This window comes from Myotis brandtii, unplaced genomic scaffold, assembly GCF_000412655.1.
Source record: "Myotis brandtii unplaced genomic scaffold, ASM41265v1 scaffold71, whole genome shotgun sequence".
NCBI classification, from domain to species: domain Eukaryota; kingdom Metazoa; phylum Chordata; class Mammalia; order Chiroptera; family Vespertilionidae; genus Myotis; species Myotis brandtii.
The window spans coordinates 262,655-282,586 of record NW_005370787.1 but is presented as its reverse complement, the minus strand read 5'-3'; the positions used below and the strand labels follow the sequence as shown (position 1 = coordinate 282,586).

The 19,932-nt window shown below is 39.6% G+C and overlaps 1 protein-coding gene and 2 long non-coding RNA genes across 5 annotated transcripts in view; 2 read left to right on the top strand and 1 right to left on the bottom strand.

Annotated features, from left to right (window-relative positions):
* The window catches only part of LOC106724090, a 17,074-nt gene extending 3,154 nt beyond the window's left edge, over positions 1-13,920 (top strand). The window contains exons 3-4 of one of the 3 annotated variants that reach the window (XR_001359850.1): positions 8,104-8,165; positions 13,846-13,920. This is a non-coding gene — a long non-coding RNA (uncharacterized LOC106724090). Of the gene's footprint in view, positions 1-8,103; positions 8,166-13,153; positions 13,333-13,845 lie in introns of those variants that run through there. The other 2 variants (XR_001359852.1, XR_001359851.1) reach the window with 2 other exon arrangements.
* A 700-nt stretch (positions 13,921-14,620) lies between these two features.
* LOC106724089 lies at positions 14,621-19,550 on the top strand. Its single transcript, XR_001359849.1, has 4 exons — positions 14,621-14,720; positions 16,903-16,987; positions 18,173-18,248; positions 19,229-19,550. It is a non-coding gene; the product is annotated as an uncharacterized LOC106724089 (long non-coding RNA).
* Positions 15,143-16,894, bottom strand: OXGR1 (oxoglutarate (alpha-ketoglutarate) receptor 1). The gene has a single exon (XM_014530086.1). It carries the CDS (start codon positions 16,876-16,878, stop codon positions 15,865-15,867), a length of 1,014 nt encoding a protein of 337 aa, XP_014385572.1. The 5' UTR covers positions 16,879-16,894; the 3' UTR covers positions 15,143-15,864.
* Positions 19,551-19,932: the final 382 nt, after the last annotated feature.

The window sequence follows — 19,932 nt, the reverse complement described above, 5'->3', positions numbered from 1 at the left end:
TTGCTTCGCCTGAGCCCCCGCCCCCAGGTTGCATACGGAGGGGATGGCGGCTCTCGCTGTCCCGCCCTGCCTGCAGTAAGCAAATTAGCCGCCCTCTTTGTTGGCGGTTCATTTGCATATCGCTCTGATCAGCCAATGGTGGGCATAGTGAAGGTACGGTCAATTACCATGTTTGTCTATTATTAGCGTAGATGGACAATAGAAATACTAGCAAGACATATTCATTGATTAGAGAAGCAGTTCAACTAGTGGTTAAAATTGTAGAACCCGAGACATATTGCTCCAGTTCCACTGCATTTCCACTGTGTCTTACTTGTGTGACCTTGGGCAGGTCCCTTAATCTCTGTGCTCCAGTTCCATCCATAAAATGGGGATAATGATAATACTTTCTAATTCATAGGATTAAATGAGTTAATATATATGAAGTGCTTACAACCAAGTATTATAAAGGCTTTGCTATCATCATCATAACCATTACCATTTTATTTTTATAGGGTCTAATGGTTTCTCTTAATTCTGGTTTGAAAATTCTTCATTGTTGTATGTGTCACGCCAAGCACAGAGTAAAGAATTAAGCACAAGGACTGCCTTTCCAAGAGGGAACTAAAGCCTCATGATTTCTGCTCACTTGGGATCTCTCTGACACCCAAGGGAATTTTAGGTGAGATTCCACTGAATTCCTGGTCTGGAAACTACCTGGCTCTAGAGATTAGAGTCTCATCCAAAAGCTTCCACCTGCACTTCGTCCATGTTTCTATTCCCCAAAACAAAATGAAGCAGCGGTCTCCATGTTGAAATGTTATCACCATATACTCACTCTATTATAATGAAGCATTCCTTCCATTCATTGTTCATTCTCCTTTTCCCTTCTATTTGGCCATAAACTCCATTTAACCAAATAACTCACAAGATAACTTTTTACCCTTTCTTGTCAATTTCTCCCTTTACTTCCATTCTCCCCGCAGGTTTAAAACCAATGAATATCTGTTGGAATAAACAAAACTTCCCTCAGCATTTCCTCTGTGGCCCACATACTCTGCCCCTCCTTGCCCAGGCAGGTACAGCCTCAGGTCCTTGTCTTCTTTATGCAACAATGCTTATTGAGGGTTATATGTAGCTCACAGTGGTTTGGGTAATATGGAGATACTAGAGGCCCGATGCATGAAATTCGTGCAAGAGTAGGCCTTCCTTCCTTCCCTCCCCCTCCACCCCCCTGCTGCTGGCACTGGCTTCCCTCTGGCACCTGGGACTTGAGCTTCCCTTGCAGCACCCGCTTTGTCTGGAAGGACATCTGGTTGAATTAGCATATTACACTTTTATTATTATATTTATTATTATAGATTTTGTAGCTCAGCGGGCAAACAAAGAAAGTGTGGTTAGCAAGTGAAGTTGTAGCATGACCTAGCGATTCATTTTTATCAGGAAGCAGGACTCCAAAGCCTGCACAGATTCCTAAAGCAGAGGAGCCCAATTTTTCCTAAACAAAATCACTACACACTGGATAGACCCTCTCTCTTCTCGTTCAGGGCTCCCTTAGATTATTCTCTAAGCAGAGTACGTTGGTAAAGTGTTGGTTTTATAAACCAACAGTGCCTCCATTCCATTAATTTTTATAAAGAACCTTTACGGAGGGAAATTAAAAACAAACAAACACTTTTATCTGTGAGCTAATCTAAATAGTAAGGGAAGTTAGAAATTGCTTCACATCGATGGAAAAATATAAACATTTACTAATTTTGCCAATTTTACTCACAGTCCAAAAGGAGAATCGTATTTGCCTTTCCGGACTGTATTTAGCTAAGCTGGCATTTCAGCTTCTCATTTTTTTTTTAGGTACTGATGGTTTTCTCTGAGGCACTTTTACTTCTAATAAGGTTTTCTATGCCCTCTAGTGGTTATTTTGTTTCTGCCATTTGAAGCGAGCTAATGGACAATTAGGGAGCAGAATTCCGCCTTCGGGAGATAAAAGGCAAGGTTGCTGCGTGTTTACTGCGCTGCGTGAAGTGTTTGTGGAGTGCCTTCCCTGGGAGGGGGCTTCGGGGACGGCTTCGGCTCACATCCACAAAGACAGGCTAGACTTCCCCTTTATTTTTCCAACGCCCTTTCCCGTGCTCCCAACACAGGATTGTTGGAAATCCTACCCCATTAAGGCTACATTTTATAGTTGATGATAATTGGTTGCTTCGGTTTGAAAGTTAACGGAGAAGAGCCTCTTTCTGTCCTTCAATTCTGGCTCTGGGAGAGAAGCTTAACATTCACTCCTCTGGGAAATGGAAGATGGCTCCTGGCAGTTTTTAAGGCCATTGAGTAGAGCCATATGGGCCCTTCCTCCTGCTTTCAAGTCCAGTGAACTTGGTAGGATCAGCCTCTTCTCATGCTCGGGCTGTATGAAAGCCAAGGTGATTTGCAAAAGATGTTCTGAGATGTAACAGCTACGGCTGTGTGGTCGCAGGCAGATTTATTTGGTGTAGCTGCCAGGCCCTCATCATGCCTTTTGTAAGTTTTGATCCCTAGTAATTATTGGAAATGACACCAACTTTTCTTAATTAACCCCTCTGACATAAACAGAAGGTGTGCTTCCTGCATGGGTTGCCTCCAGAGGACTGCATTTGGGGATGGAAAACATTCCATTGTTCTGCACTCTCGCTCCCTTACTCACCAATTCTCAAGGGATTAAATTGATGAGGAGGATTTGTTCAGATTAGCATTTCATGTTCACCTAAGACGTAATGTTTATCCTTGGCTTATATGGTCATGGAAGACAGAAGCAGTTCTAAATAGCTGGACAGGATGAAGAAGCAGTATAATATGTTACAGAATGTGTCCAATGCAGCGAAGCTGTGACCACTGAGACCATCTTTTCCATCATTCTTACATCATGTTTTCAAAAGATTATTGTTTGCAATGTTCATATTGTTAGCTAGATCACACACACACACACACACACACACACACACACACACACACGTATCTATACAGCTAACTATTAAATAATGAAACATTGTTACAGAACGTGTCCAATGCAGCGAAGCTGTGACCACCGACACCATCTTTTCCATCATTCTTACGTCATGTTTTCAAAAGATTACTGTTTGCAATGTTCATATTGTTAGCTAGATCACACACACACACACGTATCTATACAGCTAACTATTAAATAATGAAACACTACCACTCCCTTTGTGAGATAACGCCAAATTGTTTTACAAATTAGTGTGTGCATCCTTTCCTAACAAGACTGTAAGAGAACTCACTTTGTTTCAGCTCCTTACTGATACTTACATCATCCAACTTTTAAACACTTACCAACCGATAGGTGGGAAATGGCAGCTCACCATAGTTCAATTTTCATGTCTCTGAATTCTAACCAGTTTAGGCAGTTTTCCATGTTCCTGTGGGCCATTCATGCTGCTACTGGGAGATACCTATCTATGTATGTATTTTTACTTATGGTTGCTACTTAACCGTCGTTTTTATTCACTTGTAAGAGTTCTTTGTGTATTCTGGATGTGTAGGGTCAGTTGTTTACATAGCAAGAATCTTCAACAGATAGCCATCAAAGACAGTCTGATGCTAGTGTTTTTGCTCTCTTTGTGATATATTTTGCTCACTAGAAGCTCTTGATATTTTTATGTAGTTGAAATCATCAATAGTTTATTTATGGTTTATATTTTTTGTGGCTTCTTTGAAACTCCTTTTTCCCCCGATTTTTAAAGATAGGCCCCTATATCTTCTGAAGTGTTACTGTAGCACCTTTTATTTTTGCGATCAAGAAAGCTAATGGTCCACCAAGTTCTCATGCCCCTCTCCCTTTCCAGAAAACAATGATTTCGGAGAAGTAGCTGCTCAGGCAGCAATAAGTTAATCCTCCTTAGCATCCAGATGGGGTCATGTGGCTAGGTCTTGCCAATGGAATATGTGTAGAAGTGATGTAGCACTTATATAAGAAATGTGTGCCTTCTCTTTCCTCATCCACAAACATGCAAGGACTCTGGGATGCTAGGATTTAGGGAAGCTATAGATGAAAGGAACACAGATGCTTGAATCCCTGCATATATGGAAACAGCCTGCAACCAGGAAGACCTATGTTGGGCAGCCACTTGAGCAACAAAAGGACTTCTATTTGTTAGTCACTAAATTTGGGGACTATTTTGTTTCATCAGCTAATATTACCCTAACCAATATGGAAACTGGTATTTTGAAGTAGGAAGCTGCCTTAACAAATTCTAAAATATGGCATTGACACAGTGGATGAGGGACAGGCAGTGAAGGAAAATATAAAACAAGATGGAAATACAGAAAGCTTTACTATATCGTAGCATAAAGTTTTGCCTGCTGTTTTTGTAAAAGCAAATCAAGTGCCCTAGTAGATGCGCAGCTGTGTGGAAGTAGTTGGAAGGAGCTAGAAATGTTCATGTATATTGGTCTGTCCTCATTGCTTATAGCAAAGTGTAAAAACAAAAGAATGAGTACAAATGGTTGGCTTGAGAGAAGAGCTAGAAAGGAATGGAAAGAGGCCAGAAATGTAGAGTTTCAAGGATAGGCAGAGCTGTTTCTGTACTCTAAGCCAGGATTTAAAAATTAGACTGAAAAGGACTTTGCACAACAAAGGTTCATTAGGAATTTTCAGTTTCATGAAGGGATTGGGCCCTGTGGCAAAGATCAGACGAAAGTTATTTCTTTCCAACTCAAGGTTATTTTATGAGATGACCTCCCGGTGCCTGCCAGTGTACAAGGTACTCTGGAAGAGACAACTGTGGGCGGTGGGGAGCAGAAAGCAGAGATATGAGTCAGAGGGAGAGCTATGCCCAGGAAAGAACTAATCTGGTTATTCATACCTGGAATGTAATGGAAGCAAATAGCTGAGGAGCCTACTAAATATCTGTAGGGATTGTCTTGCTAAACACACTGCAATCTGGCTTTAAGAAGTCTGTGACTGTAGAATTGCCCCCATGCCTCCAAACTTGCCCCAGCAAGAATTTGGCAGTGAAAATAGGACTCCCTCGAGGAGGAGACGTTCCTTCAGCCCATTTCAGATGGGGCGTCGGGACCATAGTTCTCACTTAGTGTGGTCCCCAAACCAGCAGCCTCACCATCGCCTAGGAACTTGCTAGCAATGCAAAAATTCCCAGACTCACTGAATCAGAAATCCTAGGGATGGTGTCCAGCAACCTGTTGTAACAAGCCTCCAGAGGATTCTGATTCTTGCAAAGCCTGAATCCACTGCCTCAGGAGGAAGCATCAGGGAGTGTCCCCTGGGCAGAAGGGAATAGTGAAAAAAAGTTTCTTCTGGAGAACAGACTTGAGTCTAATCAAGGAACTTCCCCCCACAGACAGGAAATGGGTCTTCACCAAGCCCATTGACAGGATTTCACAATTCCTGACTCTTGTCTCCTTTCCTTTTTCTTTTTTTACTGAAGGAGCTTTTATATTGAAGTTATCTTTAATCTGCTCCTCCTTTATGTACCGCATTGGAAACCCCAATACATATTTAGTTCCTAAATAACCAGATAATGAAGATCTCCTCCATCCAGAGCACTTGGAGGGAACAGTGACCAGGGATTACTAATGGAATGTGTGAAAAGTGGTTATAAGAGGGTAGTTAAAAAGAAGACTGAGGCCTGAGACCGTGGAGGAGTCATGAATTGAAAGACATCTGGGTCTCTGAATCACTGTTTGGACAAAAGCTACCTTCTAACACACTTTTGCTGATTTTTTTAAAAATGAGTAGTAAACTTCTATTGTGTTGAGACAATTTCTAATCCTGTTTCTTTCATTGTTATAGGTATGTTCCATTTTTAATTTTTTCTTATAAGTAAGTTTTATCTTTAGCTCTTTCTTTCTAAAAGAGCATAGATTATAGTACTGTAAAGTGTAGTCTGAAAACTTTTTTGAAACTGAAGTATTTAGTCTTTTCACATTTATTGTGATACTGACATATTTGTGTTTGTTCTTTCATCTTATTTTATGACATCTGTTTGTTCTACTCTCTGTTTCTTTTTCCCCTTCTTTTATGACTTCATTTTGATTAACTAATATTTATTTATTTAACTTTTATAACTGCCAGGTAAACAGAAATGGATTAATCATAAACCTTCGTTTATGACAGATTTTCATTACTTTTCTCTGCAAAGCTTTCTTTTGTATAATCCATGTGTTTGTTTCTTTATTAATACAATAAACACTTTTAACCTAATAATCCAACTGTTTTTGTTTTTTCCCCTTATTCTCTATTCTCTTTTTTTATCTCCTTCTGAAAGTCCCGTCATATACATGTTGGACCTTCTCACCCTCTACTCTAGGTCTAACTCTTTCATATTTTTTATTTTCTTGTTCCTCTGTGTGTTGCTTTCTAGATAGTTTTTTCTCATCTCACTTCCAGTTCATTAATTCTCTTCTTACTGAGTCTAATCTCCTGTTTTAGCAAGCCATTAACAATTTTTATTTCAATTTATTATATTTGTTATTTCTAGAAGCCTGTTCATTTTCTTTAAATTGCTTAATCATTTTATAGTCTCATTTCCATCATCCTTCTTCTGAGGATTCAGGTGGTTGTTTTTTTTTTAACAAAATAAACATTCTGTTTTACAATAGTGTCTGATATTTTCACAGGTGAAATCTTTGACAGTCTGATTCTTCCATCCTCTAATCCTGACGTATTTCATCTTTTGTGCCTTTTTTTGTTGGCATTTCTTGCGAACTCCTTTTAAATGTGTTTCTCATTATTTTCCTTGGAAACTTTACCAGTAGGAATTCCTGGAGACCTAGGTTAAAGTTGTGTTCCCTCAGAGAGGTCTCCCGTATGCTTCTGCCAGTTGCCTGGTGGTACTACCCATCTGGAGATCACTTAAAATTCAATTCTCCACTTGAATTTCAATTTTAACATGCAGGTAACAACAAATTTACATGAGAGCTTGATGCTGTCTATGATTTCTCAGGGGCAAATTCATTTTCCTTCTACCTAATGTCAAAGTAAATGCAGACTATTTTATATTCTGTTCCCTTCTGCTTCATAGTCTTATTTATCATTCACCCTAGCATGGAGAGCAGAACCCACTGACAGGCAGAGTTTTGCAAGGACCTCCTATTAGAATCCCTACCTTTTTGAGTTCCATGCATTATGTCCTCTCTCTTACACTTAGGATGACCACATATCATTCCAGGGGCTTTTAAGAATAAAACTGGGTGCTGTTAATAACTATACCAGGGCAACAGGCATTAACTAGTACTGTCCTGGGTCAACCAGGATATAGCCCTACTCATCCTCACATGGATATCAAAACTAAGGCTCAAAAGCATCAGGGTTTTGCAGATACAATTTGGAAAATTGCTGCTTTTGCTGCCCACTGACTTCTAGTTTCCCACCTTCATATTTATTTTTCCCCTTTGTGGAGTCTTTGGTTTTTTACCAGCTCAGTGAGCATGTTCAGATGTTTGTGAACATCTTCGATTTAGTCAATTTCATTGTTGTTGTTTTTTTTATTGGAAGGTTGTGCAGTAGATTTAATCTAGCATGTTACCAGAAACAGAAGTCTTTTCCCTGTCTTCAAAGGCAATACAAAGACTCAATTTAAGCATGAATTTTTCCATACGCAGAAATCGGTTGAGTAAGAATTGGGATTAAAAAGCAGGTATTTCATTCTAAAAGAGTCTCATTGTTGTGCTTGTTCTATATGGCATGCCTCCTAGCATATTGCCAGGAACTGGAAACACAAATAAATGTGACCATGCATGGAGGAGTTAATAACCTCCCTGGGAAGAAAAAAAACATATGGACATGGAAGAGTGGTAATCCACGTCCTATATGATAAAGTACCTAAAGCCGGTCATGAATAAGAAAGAGAAGTTGTAGGACTGGCCATCCTGGGCTGGGAGGTCGGAAAAAGATGCAGAAAAAGCCTAACTTAGTAGTATTTTCACAAATGCTTAAAACTTGAACAGGGGCTTTAACATTGCCCTTGTTTCAATTCTTGAATACAAATACTGGTTTGCTCCCCAATTTAAAGGAAAAAACACCAGCACTATTATTTACACTCAGAAAATATTTTGCAAGAAGGAGTAATTTAAAGGAAAAAACACCAGCACTATTATTTACACTTTTAGGTGGACTCAGAAAATATTTTGCAAGAAGGAGCAAGTTTGTTATTTGATACAGAGAGCATCAGGTATGGCGTATATATAGATTTCTTTTTATTGGTTATCATGGGTAAGATTCAGATATTTATAATGCTGTCTTTGAAAATGGGATAATACTAAGTATGTAACACCAAGTACTGCCCTATAGTTCATCACCTAAGTGGATTTAAACAGATAAATGGGGCATTTAACCATGTACAATTAAAACCCTAGGATATTTCTGTTCATTTAGCATTTAGAATGCATTTTAGGGCTATTGATTAGAGGGATTAGATAATTATATATGTTCCCGAAACACTCCCTTTGGATTTAGCTCTTTAGAATAATGATAAACTATAATGACAAAAAGAACTGAACAGACATTTCATTGAGTTTTGGTAAGTACTTGCAGCATAACATAAATGCTCAACCCAAAAGGCCCATATGGATAATGCAGCTGATATGCAATATTATAGTATCTTTGAAAATAGAACTGATTATTACTAAGGTTTCTATCTTCAGGGTATAGCACAGTGTTTTACACATAGTAGGGGTTCAAAAGATGCTGGTGTTATTTAACAAAATAGGAGTTAAAATTGATATTGTAGTCCTAAATATGTAGCCATACATTCCTCTGTACTATAAATACCTGTGCTCAACAAGCAAAGATTGAAACTGAATGAAGAATGTTTTATGCATCTATGTTTTATTTTTCAAGTATTTTCAGAAGGTATTGTGATTAATTCAAAAAACACCCTTCAGAAACATGAATGTAATGTTATCAAGCATTTCTAGAAAGAAAAACAATGTGCTCAGGCTGTGGGCATATTTCCAAAATCATGAAAAATTAATTACATGCTATTATGCAATCACATAAAACTACTCCTACATCGTATAATATGTAATCATAGAGACAAAGTAAATATGAAAAATAGAACAACTCCAAAAAACATGGTGCTTTAGATGCACTTTTAAAAACCCTACTTTCCTAACACCTTTGAAATGCACAACAAAAATCCGAGAATGTTTCTCCTACACTGAAATCAAGAATAACTCTAGCATCATACTACCAGCCTGGAAGAGGTTCTTTTAGATATACGTTAGAATAGACTAAAAGGAGAGGCCAAGAATACTCCTACCTCCCAGTGCATAGCACGTGCCAACTTGTAGGCAGTTCATGGAGGGCAGTTGGAACATGCCCTCTAATATGCCCCTGCTTAAGCCATCCAAGAGCTCTTTTCTTTTTCCTTTTCTCTTTGAATGCTCATTCCTTTAGAACTTCCTGGTCTTTTTCAAGGATGTCTCTGAGAGTCTTAATTATAGGTTTAAAAATTTTGTTTCTTATGCTCCCTACATTGTTTCTGTTTCCCTGAATGCCCCTCCCTCACCCCATTTTTTCATTTTAGAACCTCTGATTCCTAATACAGGGTAGGGTCTCTACAGTTGCCTGGTTATTGGTGGCTGTCCACTCATTCTGAAGAGTGAGACACTACCAAGCTAAGTCAACAAGGCAGGTCAACTAGTGGGCATCACTGTGGGAGAGCAGGCTGAGCTGTTCCCCAACTGGCATCTAGAAAACTCTGTCTCTTTGTGCAAATCAGCAGAGTGCAGTGGTTCTGCACGAGGGCTCTAAAGTTAGATTGACTGGATTTGTGAAGAAAACGGTTAAAACAGGATCTTGTACATCACTAGTTGTATCTGTTATGGCTATAGTTTCCATTCCCCTAAAGCAGTGGTTCTCAACCTTCCTAATGCCGCGACCCTTTAATACAGTTCCTCATGTGGTGGTGACCCCCAACCATAAAATTATTTTCGTTGCTACTTCATAACTGTAATTTTGCTACTGTTATGAATCGTAATGTAAATATCTGATATGCAGGATGTATTTTTATTGTTACAAATTGAACATAATTAAAGCATAGTGATTAATCACAAAAACAATATGTAATTATATGTGTTTTCCGATGGTCTTAGGCGACCCCTGTGAAAGGGTCGTTTGACCCCCAAAGGGGTCGCAACCCACAGGTTGAGAACCACTGCCCTAGAGAATAATTCACCAATATTCTGCTAGGGAACGTATGCATGAACTGCAAGGGTTATCAGAGCCAAATGTTTCTATTTAGTATCTAGGACCTCACTTTCACTCCACCTTTAATTGTGTCTGTTGTCTTCAAGTTAAGAATCTTTCTGCTTCAACCTCCCCAGAATGAAAAGCTTAGCATTTTCTTGGTGTGGAAAAGGAGCAGTCATTGGTTTGCATAGGACAAAATAGAATATCTAGGGATGTAATTGTCTCTTATTCAGGCTTTAAATCAAATCTCTTATTGTCAGTCCCACTATAACCCTCTTTCAGAGGTAGCTGGTCATTCTAATTCTTGAGCATTTCGCAGTTAAGCAGAATACATTAGCTTGCCTCTGGATTCCCTCCACTACCAGCTTTATTTCCATTTCGTATCACCATTCATCCATCCTTTTTATGTTTCCAAAAATTTCAATGTCTTTATAGCTATATTTCCATTGTCATTTTAGGGGAGGAGATATGTTTAAATTGGGGTCTCTCCCACATTTTAGAAGGGTGAATAAGAAAGCATTAATGGAAAAGGCAGGAAGTATGGGACCTGCTCCCTCACCTGGGGTAGATCACAGTGGCACATACTGTTAACAACAATAAAACTGGACAAAATATATGAAGCTGATGTTTTCAGGCTTAGGACAATAGCCAAAGCAACACAATCACCCCAGCTCTCTGGCTAGGCAATTCTTGACCGTGGTACAGAGAATTGGAGTCTGAGCAGAGCATAGTGGTCCCATTTAGTTGAGGAGGCATAGGTCAGAGTTTGAAATTGTTGACATATCTAACATATTTGCAGCAGAGCATCAGTGATGAAGGAATCATGGGCAGAAATGCATGGAGATTCCTTGAGATTCCTGGGCCAAGGGCTGTGTTTGCAGGGAGAGACTACTTGAGATTAATAAAAAAGAGGCTGTTATGGCCTCAGAGATTCTAGTGGGTAAGCAGTGCTAGGGGACATTGGTGTTCCAGCCCATCCAGAGAGAAAAAACCTCATTAACATCCCGCTAACTCAGCTTGCTGAGACAGCAGAAAACTGCCTTGGGAATAAAGACAATGGCCTAGACTCTAGAGTGAAGTCTATTTTAGATATGCTTTGAGAAAACAAACAAACAAAAAACCCTAACACCAAGTCTGGATAAGAGTACAGAAGAACCAGATTGAGTCCTGTTGTATTGGAAGGGCTTGGGAAACACCTTGGGCTTTTCACAAATCTGTTCTTAAAAATTTGTAAAACCAAGTCAACACAATTCCAAGGTAAGCAAGAAATTGATGTGTCTCCTAGAGAAAAAGGCAACAACCTTCAGAGACAATAATAGAATCTAGAGTCACCATGATGATTTATTTACAATATCCAGTAATCAGTAAAAACCATTACGCACACAAAACAGAAAAAAACATGTCCAATAGCCAAGAAAAGAAAAGCAATTAAAAACTGACCTCAAGGACACTCTACATGGTTATTATTGTTACTTTAGCCCGTTGTTATTTAAGAAACCGCTGCGGTAGGTTGCATAATAGCCTTCCAAAAATGTCCTCTTCCTAATCTTTAGAACCTGTGACTATGTTACATTACATAGTAGAAGGGACTTGGCAGATGTGATTAAAATATGGATTTTGAGATGAGGAAATTATCCTGGATTATCTGGGTAGGCCCAATGCAATTGCAAGAGTTTCAATTATAAAAAGACAGGAGAATTAGAGAGAGGAGGGATTTAGATAGAAGCACAGGTCTGAGAGATTTGAAGATGATATGGAACTGGCTTTGAAGATGGAAGGTGGCTTATGGAAGCAAGAAAATGCAAGGAAATTAATTCTCCTCTAGAGCCTTCAGGAGTAAGGGAGGACTGCCAATTCCTTGGCGTTAGTCCAGTGAAACTGATTTCAGACTTCTGACCTCTGAGAGAGAGAAAGGTTGTGGTATAATTTAAGCCACTAAATTTGCAGTAATCTATTATAGCATCCAGAGAGAAGTAATACAAACAAGATGCTGGATTTAATAGACAAATATGTTAAAACAGCAATATAAATACATCTAAAGAGTCAAAGAAAAATACGATTTATTTAGTGAATAAGAGAGAATTGTATAAGAGAAGTGAAATTGAATGGAAATTTTATAATAGAACAATAAACTAACAAAAATCTCTCAGGGTAGACTTATTGATTCTTTCATATCCAATTTCTGTCATTTAATAAAAAAAAAAAGTAGACATGCAAGGAGACAGGATCACGTAACCCATAAACATAAGGAAAATTGCAGACAATAGAAGCAGACTCAAAGGTAATCCAGATATTGAAGTGGACAGATAAGGACTTTAAAATACCTATGATTATTCAATTCTAGAAAAGATGGGAAAAACAGACCAAAATAGATTATAAGGAGAAGAAATTCATTGAAATGGTAGAACTAGTGAAGAGCATCCAATGTAAATTCTATAAATGATAAAAAATATAATATCTGACATTAGGAATTCTCCTAATGGGTTTAATAGCAAATTGCATATATATAAGGCAGGATTAATGAAAGGCAGATCAATAGAAAATATTTAGATGAAAGTGCTGAAGGAAAATAACATAAAAATTATAATTTAATTTCTTCCTGAAGCTCAATAATGGAAAGGGCTCTCTACCTTAGGCATTTTTACATTGCTGGCCTTGTATCATTTGATATCATTTGGGCTCATTACATAGTATCAGGAAGATTATTATATCAAATGGTGTTGCTGGGTAGAATTTAAGAATAAAATTAGAACAGGAAGTAATGTTTAGTCTTAAGTGCTCCATGATGTTGTAGTTGTTGTTTGTTTGTTTTTTAAATATATTTTATTCATTTTTAAATATATTTTTATTAATTTCAGAGAGGAAGGGAGAGAGAGTGAGAGATAGAAACACCAATGACAAGAGAGAATCATCGATCCGCTGCCTCCTGCATGTCCCACAGTGGGGGTCGAGCCCACAACCTGGGCATGTGCCCTGACTGGAATTGAACCGTGACCTCCTGGTTCATAGGTTGACACTCAACCACTGAGCCACATGAGCCAGGTTCAACTTGTGGTTATCAATATCTTGCACTGCCCCCTCTGGGGGCCTTCTCGGGGGAAACCGAAATGGCCTGCACTGGTCCAGAAGGACACACAGACACTAAGGTGGGTTAACAGGAGAAGCATGGTAGGATGTTGATTATTGATGAAATTAAGGCATGGGTATGTGAGCTCATTTTATCACTTTCTCTAATTTTGTGAATACTTAAAATTTCCATGATATTAAATTAAAAAACAAAATGAAGGAGTTACTGTGTCTCCAAAGTTCATTACAGGTTTTTTTTCTGAGTTCCCTGCACTCAGAGGCAGTGAGCTTGCCTTGAGCCTCCAGTCCTTGTGCAGACAGCAGACCAAGCAGGCAGCTCCCTCCCTGGCAGACAGTCAGAGCTCTGCCTTTTGTTCCTACATTTTCTCTGCCTACAACTGGGCATGTGAGGCAAGGTCATTCGGGTCCCATTCTGGCCTTGAAAGTATCATCAATCTCTTTTTTGGCCTCAGTTCCAAACTGCATTCTCCAGCACAATTAGCCCTGAACAGCCCTGAACTCTTTACTTTGGAAAATAAAACTTACCCTTTGAATCCAATTTAGCTTGGATCTGTGTGATTATATTCTCTCAGCAGAACCCTGGGACGCAGACAGTCATCTGAACCTGACCCATAACTGCAGGGAACAAGCCAGATAAGAAAATGACAGAACAGCTGAATCCAAGGAAGGTATTTTGAGGATAAAGGAAAATTATACACTTTCCCAAGCTAAGGTCAATTATCCAGGGTAATAGAAATGTTAAAAAATGGAGAAAGTGGGATTGGTTGTCAGAGGAGGTCCCTAAGAAAGCAGAATAAGGACCAAAGACAAAGTGGAAGAATTAATATCAGAGAGATGATTTATTGTTCTGTAAATTGATAGAATGAAAGGGATAAAAGAAGCTACAGAGACAAGTTGAAATAGACATGAAGGAGATTGAAGTGATTTTTCTCAGGTGGGTGAAGACTTTGAAATAAGAAGAGGGAGAGAGAGGAGAGGAGAGGAGAGGAGAGGAGAGGAGAGAAGAGAGATAGATAAGGGGTTTATGCCCTGGGCTAGAATAACAGCAGCAGTGGCGTAAAGGCTAATCTGATTACACTTTGGTGTTGCCCCAGGAGCTGGGCTGGGTAGTAGGGAGAGGGGAGAGAAGAACTACCTAGTGTCCAGGTTCCAAATGGACCCTTGAATGCTACTCCATGCTATGCAGCCACATGGACAGGCATGCTTGGCCCTCTAGTGAAATAGCTCATTCCATATGCTCTAGTGAGGTCCAGGAGTAGAGATGACTTGGAAGGTGATGGGTGGAGAGAACTCCATCATCCAGAAAGTTCATGTAAAGAACTATTGACTTTCCTCTTTCTTATCCGGGCATGCCCGGCAGAGAGAGGTTCCTGAGGAGCGTCCTTAATTAGGTCTATATCAGATGTAATGTCCTAGAAGAACCTGGAAACCACAAAGAGTTCCTATGGTAACCTTTCTTCTGCTTAAATTATCTATTCCAGCCTTATTCTAGAACTGATTCTTGGAATTATTTTTGTTTTGTAAACATAACCTTCATCTAAATATAATTGTGGCAAAGCTGTGTTTTCACAGAAAAAATATTACCAGCCAATCTAATGATTTTAAAATTAGTTTATTAATTATACCAACACATTTGCTAGGTGTATAAATATTCAGACTAGGCATTTTCTCAGATATTTATACTTAGTGATAATTCAGCATATACACAACTCAAAAATAGCTTAGCTATTGTAATAGAAGTCATAATTTCATGATAGTCATAAAAGAGAAAGGTATGTAAAGAGAATTAGTATTTCCTGAAATATTTTCCCACAGAGAGAAATAACAAATATGTTAGATTTTGTTTAATACACAATATATACATGATATTTAAAAGTACTTCTGTTCCCCAAAAGTTCCTCCTCCCTCCCCAGAACATGTTGGTAATAACCAATATTAACTTGATATTTTTTATAAATCTAATAACAACTTGAAAAATTATCTATAACAATACTTATAATACCCCAATTACCTTGCAGGTATTCATTTTAGTCATTTGCATTGACATCTTTGAAATCTCAAGTGGATGGTACTGACTTGCTTTAATCTACAAAATTGACTAAAGCTTAGTGAAAAATATAGTTTAATAATCTCAAAGCAAAATTTGAAAAAGAGGTTTAAAGATATGAAATGTAAAAAAAAAAGAATATTGAAAAAGATACAAATAGTGCCTTGAATAGTCTTGGGGTTCAGTACAAATAGGCCCCAGTATAAAGGAGTATAAAACCATGAGTGAAAGTTGTCTTTCTCCTATAGGTGCTAACTTACTGAGACCGAGGGCAAGTGTTTTCCCTCCGACAGGGCCCTGAGTTTTAATAGTTCCAGTTGTACATTTTAACCCTTTACTGATATGCATGTAGCCCCTTCTTAGGTCTACCTAAGGAAGGAACTCAACAAGTGGGTTGCAAAGGACTCCAGCAGTTCTGCCCTGGCCTTGACACATGAATGCACAATGTTTACTGAGTTCCACTGAAGGAGATATTCTGGCCTAATTAGAAAGTACAGGGGAAGTACCAGGAGGCTTTTCTCTTTGGTTGAGTAAGTGAAGTTTGTCAAGGGTTGTTTGAGTAACTGATCTTTTTTGCTTGCTCCAGGTCCCCACTGGCTTTGCATCTCACCATGGAGCAGATGGCCTGCTGAAAGTTGTCGCTGACCACCACGTACAGTAACAGGTTACCAAAGGTGTTCAGGGCGGCTAAGGGCCTAGAAAAGATGTAAGCTTCATGGATCTGATTCTCAACGGAGCAGCTGATGGAAAGCAGGCGAGATTCAATCCGAATGACCCTCAGGATATGGAAGGGTAAAAAACATATATAAAACACAAGAAGTAGCAGGATGGTTAGCCTCCGAGCTTTCCGCTTCAGGCCGCTGTGAGTCCTCGGCCCTTGGTTGAGGGTGTAGATAATCATGGCATAGCAGAGTGTCACTATCACCAGGGGAAGGCAGAAGGTCGTGGCAGTCAAAATCAGATTGTACCACTTGATGGTAGTGAGGTCATCTGAACTGGTGAGGTCAAGGCAGGCAGAGCTGTTGGTCCTGGTGGTTGATGTGATCAGGAAAGTCATGGGAACGACAGCCACCAGGGAAATGATCCACACCCCAGCACAGGCCACCACGGCCCACCGAGTTTTGTGAATGCAAAAGCAGCTCATCGGGTGGCTGATCACAAAGTAACGGAAGATGCTGAAGCAGGTGAGGAAGAGGATGCTGCTGTACAGGTTGAAATGGAAACCGAAGCGGATGAACTTGCACATGAAATCGCCAAAGATCCAGTTTTCGCCGCTGGCGTAGTAGTGGATCAGGAAAGGGAGGCTGGTGAGATAGAGCAGGTCGGTGCAGGCCAGGTTCAGCATGATGACCGTGCTGCTTTTCCAGGGCCGCATTTTGCAAATGTAAGTGGAAATTGCCACTGCGTTCCCCGGAAAGCCCACCAGGAAGATGATGCCGTAAATAACAGGGAGGTAGTGCTTCTTGAGTGGGATTTTTTCATCAGTGCAATTTCTAAAAGCAGCTGCATAATCGGGGAAATCAGAAGTGTTTGTAAAATTGTCTAGTGGCTCATTCATGGTTGTCTCCTTTCATCTTGTAAGAAAACAAGAGAGGGCAGTTTGGCAATATGAATCGACTGAGAAGTAACTCGCTGATAAAAAGAAAACAGAAAACATTAACGACAGGGTAAGGAAAACATTGATCCACTTTTAAATGAAAATTGCTCTAACATTTTTAAATTGCCACTTTTTTTTTTCTCTTTCATCAGGAGATGAAATTGAATTTCTAAGAAAATGGCTGTGAGACAAGTTACTAAAGACATCTAATAATAATGTAAAAGTTAAATTACCATGAGGATTAAAATGAAGGAGTGGGGAAGAAAACACCCACATGGGGAGAACAATTTGGCAAGATTTCTGTTGGGCAAGACCCACCGTGAATCAAGCACTTGGCTGCCTTACTTGACAAAACTCTGAGAAGTGTTTCTTATTATAGCCCTTTCAGGAAAGAAACGAAGACTGCGGGAGGTTATGCAACCTGTCCCTGCTAACATTTCCAAGGGCAGGGCCACAGCTATGCTCTTTCTACCTTACCTCACTACGCTGCCTCTAAAAAACTGACAAGAACAGAAAGGACAAAGGCATGAAAAGACTGAATACTAAAATTTTTTAAAATGTAGATTTCATGCATTGCACCGTTGTTTGTATGGTAGATTTCATTTCAAATTTCAGCTCTTCCAACACACGTTAATAAGCTAACATAATTTGTTCATTGTGTGTGGGGGTGGAGGGCCGGGGGCTGGAGGTGGAGAGGAAGAGGAGCAACAGTATCACAGCCTTAAGAGCTTGGGCTCTATCACCAGATGCCTGACTTGGATTCTCAGTTTGGTTGATGAGTAGCCAGCTGTGTTTCCCTAAGCAAGTTGTTTAGACTCTCTAGGGCTGGGAGGAGTGGGATGTGGACTTCCTTCTTCTTTCTTATCGGTGTTTTCTAAAATTTTGAGAGTGAATTTCTGCAGTGAGAAAAGCATGAAGATTCTATAAAAGAATTACTTACAATTAGCTTATTATTTGAATGTAAACAGCTGTTGGTAAAAATGCATCCCCTTTACATTTATGGAGTGCCCACTGTGTATTAATTAGGCACTCTGCCAGGTCCTAGAGATACGAAATGAATAACACACAAATGTACAAGCGACTATCACAGTCTACTGGGGGGGATGAACACGGAAATAATTTAAGCAAATATAACCCTACCTCATAGAGCTGTCAATATATAAAAAGAAAATCAAGAAAAATACATGGGACACTACTGGGCACATAAGTGCTCAATAATTGTTAGGTAATTGTTAATCACTAAGTCCTTTGATAGATGAATGGTACAAGGCTGCTAAGATCTTAATGAAGAGTGGAAACAGCTACCTGGAGAATAACAGAGGGCATTAAAGGTAAGTTACATGTGAGGGAACATGTAAGCTGACATAGCAAGAGGGTAGGAAAGTCATTCTAGGCAAGGAAATAGCATATGCAAAGGCAGAGACGTATGAGAGTTGAGGAGGTCCAGGGGAACTCTAAGTAGCTCAGCATGGCTGCTATATTAGGGGGTATTGGCAGATGAAGCTGGAAAGAAAAAGAATAGCTAATAATAAACATCATAGTGCCTCCTGTGTACAAAGCACCCTTCTAAGTATCTTACATATGTACATTCATTCAATCCTGACAGCAGCCTAATGGAATAGTGCCCTCATCACCCCCATTTTACAGATGAGAAAACTAAAGCACAGAAAGGCAATGACTTGCTCAAGGTTATACTGCTAGTTAATAGTGAATCCAGTTAGAGAACAGGGCAAGTCTGTTTGCAGAGCTGGGCTGCCTCTCACAATGAGTAGGCAAGAGGGAAATAAGTGCTCAATAAATCAGACTTCTAAATTGTCTGATCCAAAGCTAAAATGTCAATAATAATGGTACCCACTTTGGGTTGAGAGAAGACTAAATGAGTTAATCTACATAAAGTGTTTTGACAGGTGCGTGGCACATCTATATCAGTGCCTGCCACCATTACTGCTATTATCTGGTAATAAAATCTGTACCATCAAGCTTTTCCTCAGTGTAGCAACAGAAATATCCTTCCGACTGGCCCAACTGAACCAATCCAAAACTAGTAGAATCCTTCCCTGTTGGTTGGTGTTGAATATATTCTTCCAGCTCTCATGTTGGGTGCAGATTAGAAAGCACTTAAACATTTATTACTTTTATTCTGAATGAATTAGAAAAACAGTAGCCCAGGGATGTGTAACTTGCCACTGGGCAGTTGTTAGGGTCCTCCCAAGAGAAACCAGTGCTCCCTGGGACCATGCATGACCTACCCAGAGTGAATGCTTCTCTCCTTGGCTAGTTAATTGACGTTCACTGGCCATGCTCTTCACAGAACCAGCACCTACACAGCCATGGAGATGACAGGAGTCGGGCACTGCTGACCAGCAAGGGTGCAGTGAGGCAGGAAACCACAGTGAGTAGCTTCTCCCTTGGCCAACACCAGGGGGAATGGACTCATGCACGGAGAGGAGGCAGCAATGGAAATCCAACGAATATGGCCATGGTCGGGGTGTTCCTGAAGCGGCCCCTCCCGAAGTCAGCTCTTAGCAAATCAAGATTCAAGTCCACAGGGCTTATCTGTCAACTCCTTGAAAGCAGAAACAGCGGCCCAACACACAGAAGGTGCTCAATAAATATTTGCTGAATACATAAAAGAACAATGAGCAACATCAATAAAATGTATCTTGTGCTGAAGGGCTAGTGAAGCAGCACTTATTATTACTATTATTATTTTTTTAAAAGTGTGGTTCTTTAATGACTTTAACTAAGGGGCAAAATTAATTTCTGCCATTGCCAAATAAACCTCTGCGGTGTGATGGGGCCATTTTAACCAATAATCCTATCAGGAAAAGACAGGTTGTAAGTAGAAACAACCACTTTATTATTTGAAAAACAGCAGTTCAGCTTGGGATTTAATGAAGCAGACTGACCAATTGTAAGGGAGGAGGGGCTAAGCAATTTAACCCCTCTCCCACAAAGCTCGCCAAAAGAGCGGTTTAAGTTTACAAAATACGTGTGAAGTTAAGAACAGCAGAC

Bases quoted from the DNA above. Each gene is read 5' to 3' on its own strand.
- OXGR1 (XM_014530086.1), bottom strand. From the start codon at position 16,878: ATGAATGAGCCACTAGACAATTTTACAAACACTTCTGATTTCCCCGAT.